The sequence below is a fragment of the Sciurus vulgaris genome (assembly GCF_902686455.1).
Source record: "Sciurus vulgaris genome assembly, chromosome: 1".
Lineage (NCBI taxonomy): Eukaryota > Metazoa > Chordata > Mammalia > Rodentia > Sciuridae > Sciurus > Sciurus vulgaris.
This window is the reverse complement of record NC_136461.1, coordinates 116,917,214-116,933,681: the sequence shown is the minus strand read 5'-3', so window position 1 is coordinate 116,933,681 and position 16,468 is coordinate 116,917,214. Positions and strand designations below refer to the sequence as shown.

The 16,468-nt window shown below is 48.7% G+C and overlaps 2 protein-coding genes and 1 long non-coding RNA gene across 10 annotated transcripts in view; 1 reads left to right on the top strand and 2 right to left on the bottom strand.

The window, feature by feature from the left end:
- The window catches only part of RXFP4 (relaxin family peptide/INSL5 receptor 4), a 101,182-nt gene that overhangs the window by 73,150 nt on the left and 11,564 nt on the right, over positions 1-16,468 (bottom strand). The gene's annotated exons all lie outside the window — the stretch shown is intronic.
- ARHGEF2 (Rho/Rac guanine nucleotide exchange factor 2) overlaps positions 1-16,468 on the top strand; it is a 33,592-nt gene that overhangs the window by 11,958 nt on the left and 5,166 nt on the right. For 4 of the 8 annotated variants that reach the window (XM_079104162.1, XM_079104161.1, XM_079104165.1 and 1 more), the window contains 14 exons: positions 3,092-3,145; positions 3,839-3,983; positions 6,050-6,117; positions 6,458-6,521; positions 7,164-7,293; positions 7,713-7,822; positions 7,983-8,129; positions 9,030-9,280; positions 9,495-9,620; positions 9,980-10,097; positions 10,272-10,520; positions 12,863-12,939; positions 14,077-14,246; positions 15,288-15,355. In XM_079104162.1, the coding sequence (XP_078960288.1) occupies positions 3,092-3,145; positions 3,839-3,983; positions 6,050-6,117; positions 6,458-6,521; positions 7,164-7,293; positions 7,713-7,822; positions 7,983-8,129; positions 9,030-9,280; positions 9,495-9,620; positions 9,980-10,097; positions 10,272-10,520; positions 12,863-12,939; positions 14,077-14,246; positions 15,288-15,355 (1,777 nt within the window). The remainder of the gene's footprint in view (positions 1-3,091; positions 3,146-3,838; positions 3,984-6,049; positions 6,118-6,457; positions 6,522-7,163; positions 7,294-7,712; positions 7,823-7,982; positions 8,130-9,029; positions 9,281-9,494; positions 9,621-9,979; positions 10,098-10,271; positions 10,521-12,862; positions 12,940-14,076; positions 14,247-15,287; positions 15,356-16,468) is intronic. The other 4 variants (XM_079104163.1, XM_079104167.1, XM_079104166.1 and 1 more) reach the window with 1 other exon arrangement.
- Positions 7,300-16,468, bottom strand: part of LOC306640694 — a 36,583-nt gene continuing 27,414 nt past the window's right edge. Inside the window, exons 2-3 of the long non-coding RNA XR_013757862.1 lie at positions 7,626-7,850; positions 7,300-7,499 (exon numbers count right to left, since the gene is read on the bottom strand). This is a non-coding gene — a long non-coding RNA (uncharacterized lncRNA). The remainder of the gene's footprint in view (positions 7,500-7,625; positions 7,851-16,468) is intronic.

Genomic DNA, 16,468 nt, shown 5'->3' with positions numbered 1-16,468 from the left:
TTGGGAGGGGTTTACAATGCCTGATGTTGTATCCAGTCTTTTTGCTAGGTGTGCTCACACTCTTCCCTTAATCCTTGATGTCGGGGTGGCATAGAGAAAGGCAGTATAGGCAAAATACTTTTTTTAAAAAATATTTTGTTTATTTAGTTTTTTTATGTGATGCTGGGGATTGAACCCAGTGTCTCACACATGCTAGGTAAGCTTTACCACTGAGCCACAACCCCAGGCCCAAAAAGACTTTTCATGAAGTTTGTGAGAAAGAGACAGAAATGACCTTTGGATGCTGGACAGCAGAGGGCTGGACCAGGCAGGAAGGGCCTCTGAGTCTTGAGAGCAGTATTGTGGATTTGTAGAGTGATGGACCTTTTCTCAGTGGACAGGATGGGGTATGGAGATGAAGGGCTGTCTTGCCTGGGGAGTGGGTAAATGGGAACCAATGTGATTTTCTTAAAAAAAAAAAAAATCCTGGAAGAGCCTTGCATGGTGGCACATGCCTATAATCCTAGCAACTCCTGAGGCTGAGGCAGGAGGATCGCAAGTTAAAGACCTGCCTCAGCAACTTAGCAAGGGCCTAAGCAACTTAGTGAGACCCTGTCTTAAAATAAAAAAGGGCTGGGGACCTAACTCATTGGTAAAGTGCCCCTGGGTTCCAAAAAGTAAAAAGGACTGGGGATATGGCTCAGTGAGATGAAATCCCCTGTAGGAAACAAACAGACAAAAAACCTGAAGAGAATAGGACAAAGAACAAGCCAACCCACTCACTCCACCTTTGGAGCAGATGCCCTTGGTGAGCAGACTCTGTGTCCTTCCATCCTCAGCAGCTGGAGCTCTGGGGCGGGCACAGGCCACCTCTGGGACAATAGTGCTAGGCAGTGCCAGGGCCGCTTGCTACTAGGATGTGCTGCTGTGGCTGCTGCCCGCTGCTGGCCCACCTAGAGAGGGGGTCACTCCAAGAAAGGGTGAGTGTTGGAAGGTAGAGCAGGCAGGGCCCTGGTTCCTAGACTGTCAATGGGGCATCAATGCCAGAAAGGGAAGGGCCACTAGAGACTGACTCTCTGGCTGCCCCAGTCCTCTCTCCCTTTGCCACGCCCATGCTCATCCGAGCTGGCCAAGCAGGTGAGTACCAAGTGTGATGGAGAGGGAGAAGGCTGGAGCAGGGAGGAAGAGGCTGTACGGAAATTGGGAAAGGGGAACTCCTAGCAGCATTGGGGCAGATCTGCAACACTGTGCCTTTTGGCATCACCCTGTTCTTTTGAATGCTGTCTTCATGTTTGATTGCTTGCTTGCTTTGAATTCAAATTTCATAAGTGCTTATACTTTGGGAGGGCAGGAGATGGGGAAAGAAGGGACAGTACATGGCAGTGAGAAGGGAGATTTGGACTTGGTCTTTGAGGGTCCTAAAAGGTTATTATTCAGAGGCAAATGTGGTCTTTTTTTTTTTTTTTTGCGGTGCTGGGGATTTGAACTCAGGGCCTTGTGCTTGTGAGGCAAGCACTCTACTGACTGAGCTATATCCCCAGCCCCAAATGTGGTCTTTTGAGAACATTTAATCAATTAAAGAACTATACCTTGGAGCAAGACAGATGATTAGATGATTAGTTCTGGTGATTAAGGTAGCTAGGTACCAATATAGAAAAAGGGAGGCTACAATGTCAGATCCTAGAGTTGGAGGCCTAGGGGAGGAGGAGTGGCTTACAGGACAGAGGAGGAGGGGAGGGACCAGATGGCCCCCATGTGGCCGTGTGGCCATGTGGCCGTGTGGCCATGTGGCCATGATAAAACCAGGAGCTAGGAAGAGAAGGCAGATAAGAAGTCCAGGAAAGGCAGGTGCAGTGGCACTCTCCTGTAATCTCAGCGGCCAGTGACTGGGGAGGTCAAGCCTGGAGGATCAGCCTCAAGTAACTCAGCAAGGCCCTAAGCAACTCAGCGAGATCCTGTCTCTGAATAAAATATTAAAAAGTGCTGGGGATGTTGCTCAGTGGTTAAGGACTCCTGGGTTCAATCCCCAGTACCAAAAAAAAAAAGGTACTGCCTCTGGGCCTCTGGACTCTGCTCCTCCCTGGCTGAGGAGAGGCTGGGAGGAGAATCTGGAACCACCAGAATGTCCTGGGACTCCAGGTCGCTGTGACCAAGTGCCCTCTGGCCCCTGTACTGTTGACTCAGCCCCCTGTGCAGCACTTCCCTTTTCTACCCTCTTCTGCCCTGAGCACTGGTCTGTGTCTTTTCCCTCCCCCCACTGACTGCCAGTGTGACTGGAACTAGTCAGGACCAGCCTCCTCAGGCCCAGGTTGAAGGCTACCCATCAAGGTGTAAATCTCTGTCCCAAGGTCCTAACCATTGTCTCCAACGTTGGGGCTCAGACCCTGGACAATCTGAATCCTGCTTTTAATTTTTTTTTTTTTTTTTTGTACTGGAGATTGAACCCAGGGGCACTTAACCACTGAACCATATCTATAGCCCTTTTAATTTTTTTATTTTGAGACAGGGCCTCACTCAATTGCTGAGGCTGGCCTTGAACTTGTGGTCCTCCTGCCTGATCCACCTAAGTCACTGGGATTACAGGCATGTACCACCATGCCTGGCTCTGATGTTTGATTTCTGAGAGGCAAAAGGAACCTTGAAGGGAGTGGTTAGCTTCCCTTCCTGCTTTGTCCAAGAGGGGAGGACAAAGATCCAGAGACCTGAGGTGATAACGGAAGAAGGTCCTGGATTCAGTGGCGTGGTCTCCCAATCTTATCACCTTCACAGGATTTTAAGGAAGGACAGAAAAGAAGTCAGAGAGAATGATTTGACTCACAGAGGCCAATGAGAAGCTGGAGAAGAGAAAACCAAAATGGGAAAGTCCCGCCTCAGAGGTTGGAGGAGGGATACATGGTGTCCCCCATCTCTGCAGAGACCAGGGTTGGAAGGATGGAGGGTAGATATCAGAAAGGACTTCTAGAATGAGGGAGACCAGTTGGTTGAGGAGCAATTGAGAGCTCTTGTAGGTTTTGTCTCTGGAGCATAATTTGAGAAGGATAAAAGTTAAGACTGCAGAGGGGATTTTCTGCCAGGACAACCACACTGGCTGACTGGGTTTCTGTCTTTAAAGGTCCCAGAGAGGAGGAGTGACCTGAGACCAAATCCAGGTTCCCCCTGCCTAGAGGTTAGTGGGGGGCATGCTACTTCCCAGAGAGGAAACAGCATGTGACTTTGACTGAGTGTGGGTAGAAAAGTTAAAGGTTTGGCATCCTGACCCCTGAGTTGGGGTTGGCCCTGGAGACATTCTGTCCTTTCAGCCAGTCTAATAAGGGGATCTCCTGCCCTCCCATCCCTGATACCCCCACCCCCCACCCCACCCCACTGCCACAGAGACAGCAGCTCCAACACCGGTTGTCATGGTTATGAGAGGAGCTCACTCCCATAGATTGGAAAGCGCTGGTGAGCTGGCACCCTCTGCTTCGCCTGCTTTCCCCTCCTCTCTGCGCATCTTCCCCCCCAGCACAGAGAAGAGAGTACAGCAGCTCGGGGGCGAGCAGAGCTAGGGCTGGGAGGTGGAGTGAGGACGCAGAGCTCTAGAGCCAGGGAGATGAGTGGCAACAGGAGGCAACCCAGCCGTAGGGGCCAGGTAGGTCAGAGACCCCAGAAGTGCTTTTGGGACTGGCCATTCCAGGGCCTGCTTACTCCTGGACAGCCACCTCTGACACCCTATGGCAGGTTCTGCTGTAGGGACTGGTGTCTTTCCAGCCTTCCCTGGCTGGCATTTCTCCCTCAAGTCTGCCCTCAGCCTGTCTCTCTGGACTCCTTGCACGCTGGCATTGTCTAACTTCACTTCCTGTGTTTCTTGCTCCTTCTACAGACCCGGGAAAAGGAGAAGATGAAGGAAGCCAAGGATGCCCGCTATACGAATGGGCACCTCTTCACCACCATCTCAGTTTCGGGCATGACCATGTGCTATGCCTGTAACAAGAGTATCACAGCCAAGGAAGCCCTCGTCTGCCCAAGTAAGTTATTTGGCCCCTTTCTCTCAGATTGGATGCCCACTGATCCTGTCTTTCCATCTGTCCTTTCTGCCCTGGATCCATATGGGGGACTCTCCTTTCTGAAACCCCAGCTGGGCCCAAGTGCCGGGTCAGATGCTTGCTCCCTTTTTCACACTGAGGGTGGTGGCTGTTGGAATGTGGCATGAGCAGGTCTATTGGAGGATGTGGGTGAGGGGAGGCTGGGAGGACTCTCCTTGCAGCTGTCACCCACTGGGTATCCCTCTTGCTCCCTGAACAGCTGTTGAGGGTTAGGGGAACTGATTGGAGAAGAAGCAAGAATGTGTGTGCAAGAGGGGGATGAGAGAGGAGCTGGGGAGAAAGCTACCAACCTTGCAGTTGGTTCTGCCCATCTTCCTGGGCAGAACTGGACATTCAGGGTCCTTTTGCCCCTTCATGACTTATGAGTAGAGTCTGTGAAAACCCTGTTTCAAGGAGAGGATGGGATTAGGTCCCTCCATCTCCAGTTTCCAATTTGATTCGACAGCACAGGAAGACAGCAGGGATGTGTGGTTGAGGGGAAGGGGCTAGAACACCCTATCCTCACCCTGTTCTGAGGCAACCCTAAATTTGGAGCACAGACAAGGATTCCTTCTTTCCCTGTGACTCCTATGCAGACAGTTTCGCTTTGCCCCTCCCCCAGTTCCTCCCGAATTTATGGTTGAGATGCCTCTGATTGGTACTGACCAGCAGAGGAGAAGCTCTGCCCCTCCAAATCCCTATGGAACTGGGGGGAAGAAACCCCCAGAAAGAACTAGTGAGGCCTCCCCTCTCTGCTTCCTTACTGCTTGATTTAGAGTTAGGAGGGCGAGGAGGGAACCCCAATCTAGATCCCTCTAGAGACCTGACAAAATATCCAATCCGGAAGCTTGTTGCCAGGGGAACTGGGGAGGCGGGCAGCACTATTTTGAGAGCAGGTAGAAAGCGGAGGTTCGAACCAGAGACACTAGGTGTTGGGGGTAGGAACAGGGAGCTCCAGTGGGGGTGAGCACTGCTGCAGCCCCCGCTTCTGTCTGCCCCCTCTGCCCCACCCTGTTTGCCTTGTATTTGTGGAAGTGAACATGGTGCTGGGTATTGTCTGAAGGAGTTAGCAGAATTTCCGGTGTTGGCTGTGGGGAGAGGAAGCTGGAGAGGGCTAAGGACTGAGGGCATTTGGGGAAGGGGATGGCAGTGGTCCTGTGCTTAAGCTTGGCTGCGCCTCCTCTCTTCTCTCCTACCCTTGGAAAGGTGGGGTGGGGGTGGGGAGCAGCAGATGGAGTGTGGGAGCTGTGGGTTTGCCTTACATGGGGAATAGGACTCCCCAGGCCTGGAAGGGAGAAGGCAGGATGACTGGAAGCCATATAGAAGGCTGGCAGCCTTGGCAGGGAAGGGCATGGACTTGTTCCTATCCCCCCACTTGATCCGTCCACCTTGGAACTGCTTAGACCCAGCCAGAGTCTGTGGCATCCCTGTGGGGCAATGGGAGGAGTCTGGTCTTTGAATTCAGGCTTGCTTTACCACTAGCAGGTGATTTAGTCTCTCCAGAACAGGATCCTTATCTGTAAAATGAGGATAGTTGAGTCAGCCTCCAAGGACTGATGGGATAAAGTAAATGTGGGGCATTTGCTCAGGGAATGTTAATGTCCCCCTCTGCCCTAACCCCCATCCCAGCTGCCTCAGTGCCATTTTCTGTTCTGTGGGAGTCCTCTTTCCCATCTGCCATTCTCAACCTCTTTTGTGCTTGAGCTCATCTCTGGCAGCAGTAACCCCTTCTTCCTTCTAGTCCCCATCATGGCCATCCTTGGTTCAGGATTGTCCATCTCTCCTAATTGCTTAATTTCATTTCACACCCAGACCCCCCTCTCCATTTCCTGCTTGAAGGAAAAGGGCGGTGGGAGGAGAGGGAATGGGGTATGGTAATGGATGAGAAATCTGGGAAGGGGGAGTGTCTGAGGACTGTGTGGCTAGGGGGACATGGGTGTCTGCATGTGGGTATGTCCCCTCCTGTACCACCCGGCCCTCCCTTCACCCTCTCTACCCCACCCTCCCAGCCTGCAATGTGACTATCCACAACCGCTGTAAAGACACCCTCGCCAACTGTACCAAGGTCAAGCAGAAGGTGAGACTGCAGGGAGGGCAGAGGGCTGGGGGAGAGGGTAGGAAGTGTGTGGTACCCTCATGCCTTTTCCATTCATTCCCTACTATTTTCCTCAACCTCCCTCCACATCACAGGGCAACCCAGAACCTTGACCCCAGGCCTTGGGTCCCCTGAGTGGGCCGGGTGTATTGCTCTAGACATAGCCCCACAGAATTGGAGTTATGTCAGCCACCTCAATGCCCTTAACTACGGTGCCAGCTTTCTCCTGAGGGGGCCAGCTGCCCAGCTCCTGTCCCATGCCTGGGGGGTGATTCTTGGGTGACAGCTGTTCTTGGTGTCTCTCTCTTGCTCTGTCTCACAGCAACAGAAAGCCGCTCTGCTTAAGAACAACACTGCCTTGCAGTCTGTTTCTCTTCGCAGTAAGAGTGAGTAGTGGGGAATGGGGGAGCCCCCTTAAGAGCCTGGACCCAAGGCAGCTCAGTCCACAGGCTCTGCTGCCCCCATGAGGTCATTCCCAGGCACAACACCCTCCTCTCCTTCAGTGAAAGCAGCTAGTGGGGGCATAAGGGATGATATGATGGTAGATTCTTGGGCTTACGGGCAGAACAGGAGAGACCCAATGTGGTGAGGGATGGGATGGTTGGTCACCCAAACCTGGCCACATCCTATGCTGTTACTGTCAGTTGTGCACACTGCATTTGGGGGAGTGTTGGCAGTGGTTGTCAAGTGTCAGTTTCGACAACTTTGATGTAACAGAAAGAACACGATGCTTAGGCAGGAAGAGCAGAGCCTGCATCCCTACTCACCATCCCCTGGGTCACCCTGGACAGGTCTTTTTGCCTTTCTGAGCTTCAGTTTGCTCTTAGGCTATTTTGGGGAGGAAATACATTAAGAAAATGTGGAGGACTGCACAAACGGACCTTGGAATTGTCATTGTGACCATCTCTTGTCTACAAAGGAGGGCAGGAGAGGACACTTCCCTTCCAGTGAGGAGGAGCCTGGGAGCTCCAAATCCTGGGAAGGTACCAGCATTTGATATTTGCCTGCTCACCATTTCTCTCCAACAGCAACCACCCGGGAGCGGCCTTCCTCTGCCATCTACCCCTCAGACAGTTTCCGGCAGTCCCTCCTTGGCTCCCGCCGTGGCCGCTCGTCCTTGTCTTTAGCCAAGAGTGTCTCCACTACGAACATTGCTGGGTGAGCCTCTATTTTGGGAAAGGGAAGCCAGGCATCAGAGAATATGGAGCCCTAGGGAGCTGAGATGGTCTTCTCTGTCCCTGAGTTCAGAATTGTAGACAGAGAACCAGGTGTGGTGGTGTCACATGCCTGTGATCCCAGCAACTTGGGAGACTGAAATAGGAAGATTGAAAGTTCCAGAAGAGCCTGGGCAGCTTAGCAAGACCCTGCATCAAAATAAAAAACAAGAAGTGTTAGGGATGTAGTTCAGTAGTAGAGTACCACTGGGTTCAGTCCCCAGTACTACCAAAAAAAGAAATTATAGAGGAGTAAGGAAAAGCCAGAGCGACTACCTCTTAGATCCCAGCCTTGGTTTCCCCCACTGGGGAGGGATCTTTTGCCTGAGTGGGGGTGATGCAGACAGCCTCCACTCCCTTCAGACATTTCAATGATGAGACTCCCCTGGGGCTGCGTCGGATCCTCTCACAGTCCACAGACTCCCTCAACATGCGGAACCGAACCCTGTCGGTGGAATCCCTTATTGATGAAGGTGAGTGTGCCCAGAGCCTGGGGGTTACCTGAGGAAGATGAAGAGGGGGTGGGATGAATGGCTGGTGGAAGCATTTTGGGACGGGCAGGAAGAGAAAGAATCTAGAGAAGACCCCAGGACCCAGAGAAGAGAATCTGGCTGAGTTGCCTCTGGTGTCCAGGTGCAGAGGTGATCTACAATGAGCTGATGAGTGACTTTGAAATGGATGAAAAGGACTTTGCAGCCGATTCCTGGAGCCTTGCTGTGGATGGCAGCTTCCTGCAGCAGCACAAAAAGGAGGTGATGAAGCAGCAGGACGTCATCTATGGTGAGCACACCCACTCTCGTCGTCCTCTTTTTCACCAGCTCCTGTTTTTCTGTGTTTTACTTTTTGTCAGCTCCCACCTCTTGAGACCCTTTGCCTCCTAACCTATTGGCCTCTGTGACCCTGCCCAATATCAGGTGCCCAATATCAGGTATCAGGTTTCCCCCTCAGCCACAGAGCCCAAGAGGTTCTATGGGCCCATCTTTTTTTTTTTCTTGGTATCAGAGACTGAATTCAGGGGCACTTGCATTTAACCACTGAGCCACATCCCCAGCATCCCCTGCTTTTTTTAAATGTTTTATTTTAAGACAGGGTCTTGCTAAGTTGATTAGGGCCTTGCTACATTGCTGAGGCTGTCTTTGAACTTGTGATCCTCCAACCTCAGCCTTCCAAGCTGCTGGAATTATAGATGTGTGCCACCACACCTGGCTCCGAGGCCCCATCTTTATCTTTTCTTCAACTCAGTCCTCTCTCTCTCCCTCTTCTATGCCCAGTACTGGACTGGGGACCGTGGGGAATCTAGACACGTAGAAGACATGTGATTCTTGCCCGCAAATAGTTTATCATTTGATGACATGGCATAAAGAGAAAAAAAAATAGAAAATTGTCTAAGCAGGGTGCAGTAATCCAGTAATCCAGTGACTTGAGAGACCGAGGTGGAAGGATTGCAAATTCAAGGCCAGCCTTGGCAACTTCCTTAAATCCTGTCTCAAAATAAGAAATAAAAAGGGTTGGGGTTGTAACTCAGTGGTAGAATGCCCTGGATTCATCCTCAGTACTGAAAGTCAAAATATTATTGAAGATCACAATAATGTAGATATTAACCTGGAAGGGACCAGTCTAGGGCCCCACAAATCATGGCCACTCCAGAGCAGAAAACCAAATGTTGCGTTGTCCCTACAGAGCTAATCCAGACAGAGCTGCACCATGTGAGGACGCTGAAGATCATGACCCGCCTCTTCCGCACCGGGATGCTGGAAGAGCTACAGTTGGAGCCAGGAGTAGTCCAGGGCCTGTTCCCCTGTGTGGATGAGCTCAGTGACATCCATACACGCTTCCTCAGCCAGCTGTTAGAACGCCGACGTCAGGCTCTATGTCCTGGCAGCTCCCGGAATTTTGTCATCCATCGCTTGGGTGACCTGCTCATTAGCCAGGTGGGAAAGGCAGGACCCCTGGGTAAGGTTCATGGAGGTGTGACTGGAGGGGAGCACTTCTTGCTTCCAGCAAAAAACTGGGGGCTGAAGGGGCACTGGGGGGAGCTGGAGGAGCAAGAAGTCAGCCTTTCAGGCAGGAGGCCAGAGGTGTGTCCAGGGAATAAGCTATGACTTTGGGAAAATGCTGACCTAGCCTCACTCCCCTGACTTCTAGTTCTCAGGTCCCAGTGCAGAGCAGATGCGGAAGACATACTCGGAGTTCTGCAGTCGCCACACCAAGGCCTTAAAACTCTATAAGGAGTTGTATGCCCGAGACAAACGCTTCCAGCAGTTCATCCGGGTGAGCAAGCCGTTTCAGGACATGCTCAGAGCTGCCTCTCATGGTCCAAACCAGCCCCACCATTCATGGGGGCCAGTTAATCCATGAACTGCATCCATGAAGGTCAGCCATTCACCCCCGTTATGGATCTGTCCACTCCTTGATACTATCAACAGTCACTCCTCATAGTACTTTGTGCTAGTTCCCCACATATTTCTCACTACCTTATAAGGTTGGTCCTCACCACAGACCCGTGGTGCTGGTATTCCCTTGTCCCGGATGCTGTCACCTAGGTAAATGGTAAGGCCAAGGCAGGGCCAGTGCCAGAGCTCAGGCTCCAAGTTTTTCTGTTACCCTGAGTCCTGCCTCTTCCCTTTCAGAAAGTGACCCGTTCAGCTGTGCTGAAGCGGCATGGGGTCCAGGAGTGCATCCTCCTGGTGACTCAGCGTATCACCAAGTACCCAGTGCTCATCAACCGGATCCTGCAGCATTCCCACGGTGAGCAGGACTCGGAGGGTGTGGGTGGAGAGGCTTGCCTCTGATGAGGAAAGACTTATGGTGGCCCTCCAAGGCATGGAACCTTGAGTAGCTTGGTATAATCCAGACCCCCCGGGAATCGGGGCTGGAGTGAAGCCAGCTGCGCCATGCCCTATGCCCACCCTCTGGCACCAGGGGCTGAGGAGGAGCGCCAAGACCTAACAGCCGCACTGGGGCTAGTGAAGGAGTTACTGTCCAATGTGGACCAGGATGTGCATGAGCTGGAGAAAGGGGCCCGCCTGCAAGAGATCTACAACCGCATGGACCCTCGGGCCCAGGCCCCAGTGCCTGGCAAGGGGCCCTTTGGTCGAGAGGAACTTCTGCGACGCAAGCTCATCCATGATGGCTGCCTGCTCTGGAAGACAGCAACGGGTCGCTTCAAAGGTCAGTGACCTGACTCAGCAAGAGTTCAGAGTCAGAGGGTGGAAGATACATCTGCCCTCAGGATCCCTCTTGTGCAGTCCTATACCGGGACAAGACTCAGTGGGAGGAAAAGACATGGTGTCTGTTGTAGCATAAGTCTCAATTGTGCACTTAATATCATGGACCAGAGAGGAACTTACCAATATGGATTCATTTCCATGGTCCTTGCATGCTCAGAGAGCCACCAGCTTTATTTATTTATTTATTTAGTGCTACTTAGGGTTGAACCCAGGGCCTTGTACGTGCTAGGCAAGTGTCCTATCACTAAGTTACATACCTGGCCAAAGAGCCATCAGTTTTGGTGAAGAAGATACAGAGCAGAGGACAAGATCAGGGCAGCTGATTACCCCTTCTGGATTCCCAGCCACCAGAGCTTTGAGAATGCAACCAGGGAAGTCCCACAGGAGCGGACTGAACCCAGGGAAGGACAGGCAGGGCAGAGAAGAAGGGACATGTTGGAGGGCAGGGCATACTTTCCCAGGACTACTTTCTAGAATTTGTCTGTACCTGCAAGTCTTTCCTAACTAAATCAGGGCAAATAAAGAGCAAGCCTCAGCTTTGGGGATGAGGAATGGGGGATAAAGGTAAACTGAGATACCTGAGGCCAGAGTCTGCCTGAACTTCTCCACAATGTCATGAAATCCCTCCTCCCTGGACCTGGATATTTGTCAGTCTTCACCAGCTTTTTTTCCTCCATCCCTTTCTCTCCTTTCCATCCCTCCCACGCAGCAGCTAAGAATATAAAGCATGGGGGGTTAAAAATAGCAAGGCTGGAGAGCTCTATTTCTGAAGGCATTTAGCAAAATCCCTCCCCTTCTGTGTGCCCACAGTTTAGTAAGATCCCCAAGGGCGAAGGGTGAGTATGTGTTTTCTTGACTGTGACATCCAAGTTTTATAGAATTGACCTTTGTTTCCTCCCTCCTTCTTGGAGTGCAGACCTCCACCCCCAAGGATCTGAGAGCCTAGAGGGTGGGGCAGAAAAGCAAAATGAAGCAGATCCTGCCGGGGTTGCAGGGGATGGGATTGTTCAAAGACAGATGCATGGGGGCTGGCCTTTCAGTCCTCCTTTAGTGGAAAGAAACTAACTTTCTTCCTCCCTACCGAGCACACAGTGGGAAGTGGGAATATGTTGGGGTAGGGGGAATTTAGGTCAGATACCTAAAAAGATCTTAACACTAGTTAGATGTTAGACTTAAAGTCTGAAAAAAAAAACAGCCCCTCTTGTTCTGGGAATCTTATGACTCACAAAAATCTTGGACCTGCCTAGTATGCCACTGTGACTCAGAAGTCCAGGGCAGAAGGATCAAAAGTTTGAGGCTAGCCTGAGCAATTTAGCAAGAACCTGTCTCAAAATAAAATTTTTTTTTTTTTTTATAAAAGAACTGGGGCTGTAGCCCAGTGGTAGAGTGCCCTGGATTCAATCCCCAGTAGAAAAAAAAAAAATCTAGCTGGGCTCCGTAGCACATGCCTAAGTGTCCATCAGCACTGGACATGGATGGATAAAGAAAACGTGGTGGGCCATGCATAGTGCCACAGGTCTGTAATCCCTGCAGCTTGGGAGGCTGAGGCAGGAGGATCACAAGTTCGAAGCCAGCCTCAGCAACATAGCAAGGCCCTAAGTAACTTGGTGCTGTCTGTAAATAAAATATTAAATAAAGGGTGGGATGTGGCTCAGTGGTTAAGCACTCTGGGTTTAATCCCCAGTACAAAAATATACATATATATATCTTGGGCTTTTTTGGAGGTGGCAGTGCATGCCTGCAGTCTTGACTACGAGGGAGGCTGACGCAGGAGGATCACATGAGCGCAGGGGTTTGAGACCAGCCTGGGCTGTGAGATCCACAGGAGAAAAAAAAAAAAAAGTAAAATAAAACCAAAAAATCTTGGGCCATTTCATGCAGGAAAATGCATGTGTTGTTATTAATGTGTAAAAATGTGTTTGCAACTTCAGAGGGCTTATAGAGCCTCTGAAGCAGTGGATACCGTAGGGATCTGTAGACCCTTGGCTAAAAAACGTGAATGAGCTGGAGAAGGAGTGTTTTCCAAAAGCACTGTGTGATCCCTTGTGGTCTCTATCAGCCCAAGAAGCATTTCATCTGGTAGCATCTTTTTTTGCCCTCCATCTCTATACTCCAAGAATGGGGTCTTAAAAATGTGTGGTAAGAAACCAGAAGGAAGAGAAGCCAGGGTGAGGGGAGTTGGAAGTTCTAGTTGACGTGGTAGACCTAGTCCCTGGGAAAAAGGGAAATATCTGCTTACACCCTTTAGTGTTGACCGTTTTCCTGCCTTCATTCCCCAACCAGATGTGCTGATGCTACTGATGACAGATGTGCTGTTATTTCTCCAGGAGAAGGACCAGAAGTACATCTTTCCTGCCCTGGTGAGACCTTCATGTTTTTTTTTGTTGTTGTTGTTGTTTGTTTGTTTGTTTTTTAAAGTTTTTTGTAGTTGTAGATGGACAGAATGCCTTTATTTTATTTGTTTATTTTTAATGTGGTGCTGAGAATCGAACCCAGTGTCTGGCACATGCTAGGCAAATGCTTTTCCACTGAGCTACAGCCCCAGTCCCATCATGTTTTGTTTTGTTTTGTTTTTTTGATACCATGGATTAAGCCAGGGACACTTGACCACTGAGTCACATCTCCAACCCCTTTTATTTTCTATTTTGAGACAGGGTCTCGCTAAGTTGCTTAGTACCTCATTAAGTTGCTGAGGTTGGACTTGAACCTGCAAACCTCCTGCCTCAACCTCCTGAGTCTCTGGGATTACAGGGATGCACCACCATGTCTGGCTCAATCTTCTTTCTTAATACAGATAAAAGTTTTAGACCCTTCGTGCTTTCTTCCCCAACCCCAAAAGAGCCCTGGAGGCCCTCCAGAGTCAAACAACTATTGTTGTAGCTATTACATTAATGTGATAAAAAATAAGAATAGCTAACAGATACTTTTATGGCACGCAGCCCTTTTACACTTATGAGAAAGTTATAAAAGTCTTACAGAATCGTTATTTAATAGATGATGAAAGTAAATCTGGAAGTTAAATAATTTGTCAAGGGTCATAGAGTCATATGCATTTCCAAGTATTTTTTCTTTTTTTCTCTTTCTTTCTTTCTTTCTTTCTTTCTTTTTTTTGGTACTGGGGATCGAACCCAGAGGCACTTAACCACTGAGACACATCCCCTCCTTTTAAAATATTTTAATTAGAGAATATAATTAATACATTTTAATTAGAAAACAATAAAATATTTTATTTAGAGATAGGGTCTAACTGAGTTGCTTAGGGCCTTGCTAAGTTGCTAATGCTGGTTTTGAAGTGATCCTCCTGCCTCAGCCTCCCAAGCCTGTGGGTTTACAGGTATGCACCACCTCACCCAGCTCTAAGTTTTTTCTAGATGACACTAAAGCCACTCTTAACTTATGTTGTAGATATCTTCTTCAATCCTTAGGACATTCCTGGATTGAAGACCTAAATATCTCAATATTCCTAGGCTTAATTTTTCCTTTCCCCTGACTGGCAGGACAAACCCTCAGTGGTATCACTGCAGAATCTGATTGTTCGGGACATCGCCAACCAGGAAAAAGGAATGTTCCTGATCAGCGCAGCCCCGCCTGAGATGTATGAGGTGCATACAGCATCCCGGGATGACCGGAGCACCTGGATCCGTGTCATTCAGCAGAGTGTGCGCGTGTGAGTGTTGTTTGCTACCTGTATGTGTGTATGGCCTCCTTACCCACAGCATCAGTCACAGGCCGTGGTACTCACTGGGAACAGAACCAGCATTCAGAGGTGGCGGCAGAGACTCAGGGAGAAACAAGATGGGCCAAAAAAGGAAAGGTCACCTATGTATGATCTTTATGTCCTACAAAGTCATATTTTATATGCTGACAAGCCCAACTACCCTTCAAATGCAGCATGCTCAGAGCTGTCACATGTGGTATACCTGCCAACCAGCAGGGTTTTTCCACTTGCATTAACATCTTGGTGTGTAGGCAGAGGGCCATTATTTGAATTATTGCATTTTACCTTTATTTTCTAAAGATGAATGAAAAAGAGGCTAAGGAAAGCATTGATACTAGGGAGAAGAAGAGCAAGTCTTATAAACATTTAATAATAGAAGCAACAAGGAAATTGGTTGATGTGCTCAATCAGCAAATCTTTAGAGCACACACTAGATTTGGGGCTGTATGTTTAATTGTGATAGGAAAAGAAATCAAAGCACAGTGAAATGTTGAAATTGAGTTCTTAAACCAAGTGTGGTAGTGCTCACCCATAATCCTAGCAACTAGGGAGGCTGAGGCAGAAGAATCACAAGTTTGAGAACAGCCTGGGCAACTTAGCAAAGATATCATCTCAAAATAAAAAATAAAAAAGATGGGGATGTAGCTCAGTAGTACAGCAACCTTGGGTTCAATCTAGTGTGTAAAAAAAAAAAAAGAAAAGAAAGAAAAAGAAAATTGCAACAAAGAACTGTTAAGTGTTTTGTTTTATCACATGCTAGAACCTGAGCTATACCCCTAAACAGGATTTTTATAATCTTTATATCCTTTAAACACAGACAATCAGTGAAAAGAAAAAGAGAGGTCAAGAATGAATGACATCAGGGCATGAACTGAGGAGTCTTACTAGAAGAGGGGAGCATAGCACATGTGTGGGAATTGAGGGAAGGCCGGTACCTGGTATCTAACCTAGTGTCTTCCTACAACCCTATCCAACCTGTGACCCCTCCAGATGCCCATCCAGGGAGGACTTCCCCCTGATTGAAACTGAGGATGAGGCTTACCTACGGCGGATCAAGAGTAAGTCCACTGGGGCTGGGGTTGTAGCTCAGTGGTAGAGTGCTTGCCTAACACGTGAGGCACTGGGTTTGATCTTCAGCACCCATAAAAATGGTAAATAAAATAAAGGTATTGTGTCCCTCTACACCAACAACAAAAAGTATACTTAGGGAACTTGTCACATGATTTATGACATATCCACATAATGGAATACTACACAACTATTAAAAGATGAGATAGCTCCATGAGGGCTGATGTAAACCTAAAACCAAAATACATTAAGTGAAAAAAGCAAAAATTTAAACAATGTAAAATATATGCTATAATTTGTTTAAAAGTAATGTGGATAGCTAGGTGCAGTGGCTTATGCCTATAATCCTAGCAACTAGGGAGGCTGAGGCAGGAGTATTGCAAGTTCAAGGCCCTGAGCAATTTAGTGAGACCCTGTCTCAAAATAAAACATTAAAAGGTCTGGAGAATATGGCTCAGTAGTTAAATGCCCCTGGGTTTAATCCCCCGTACTCCCACAAACACACAAAAATGTGGGACTGGGACTGTGGCTCAGTGGTAGAGTACTTGCCTAAGCACACATGAGGCACTGAGTTCAATCCCCAGCACCACATTAAAAAAACTATATGAACAAAATAAAGGTATTTAAATGTAGATAGATATGATTACATACATATTTTATGTGTGTAATATTACTAGAAAGATATTACTATGGCTACCTCTGGGAGAGGAAATTAGGAAGACCAGGGTTGGGCAAGTAACTAACTTTTTCATTAAGGAACCTTAATATTAATTAGGGTATATATGACCTAACTGCTATACAGAAATACCAACAAAAGTCCCTTTTTAAAAAGTCGGTTATTTCTCAGCTAGACACAATGCCACATGCCTGTACTCCAACAACTCAGGAACTGAGGCAGGAGGTTTGCAAGTTTGAGGCCAGCTTCAGCAACTTAGTGAGACTCTGTCCCATAATAAAAAGGACTGAGACTATAGCTCGGTGGTAAATGCCTCTGGGTCCAGTCCCTGGTACCGCCCCCACCCCCCAAATGTAGATTATTCCTATTTAAGAATTAAGTAGGACATGTAAGTTAGTGTTACAACTCTGCCATCTTCAACATCAAC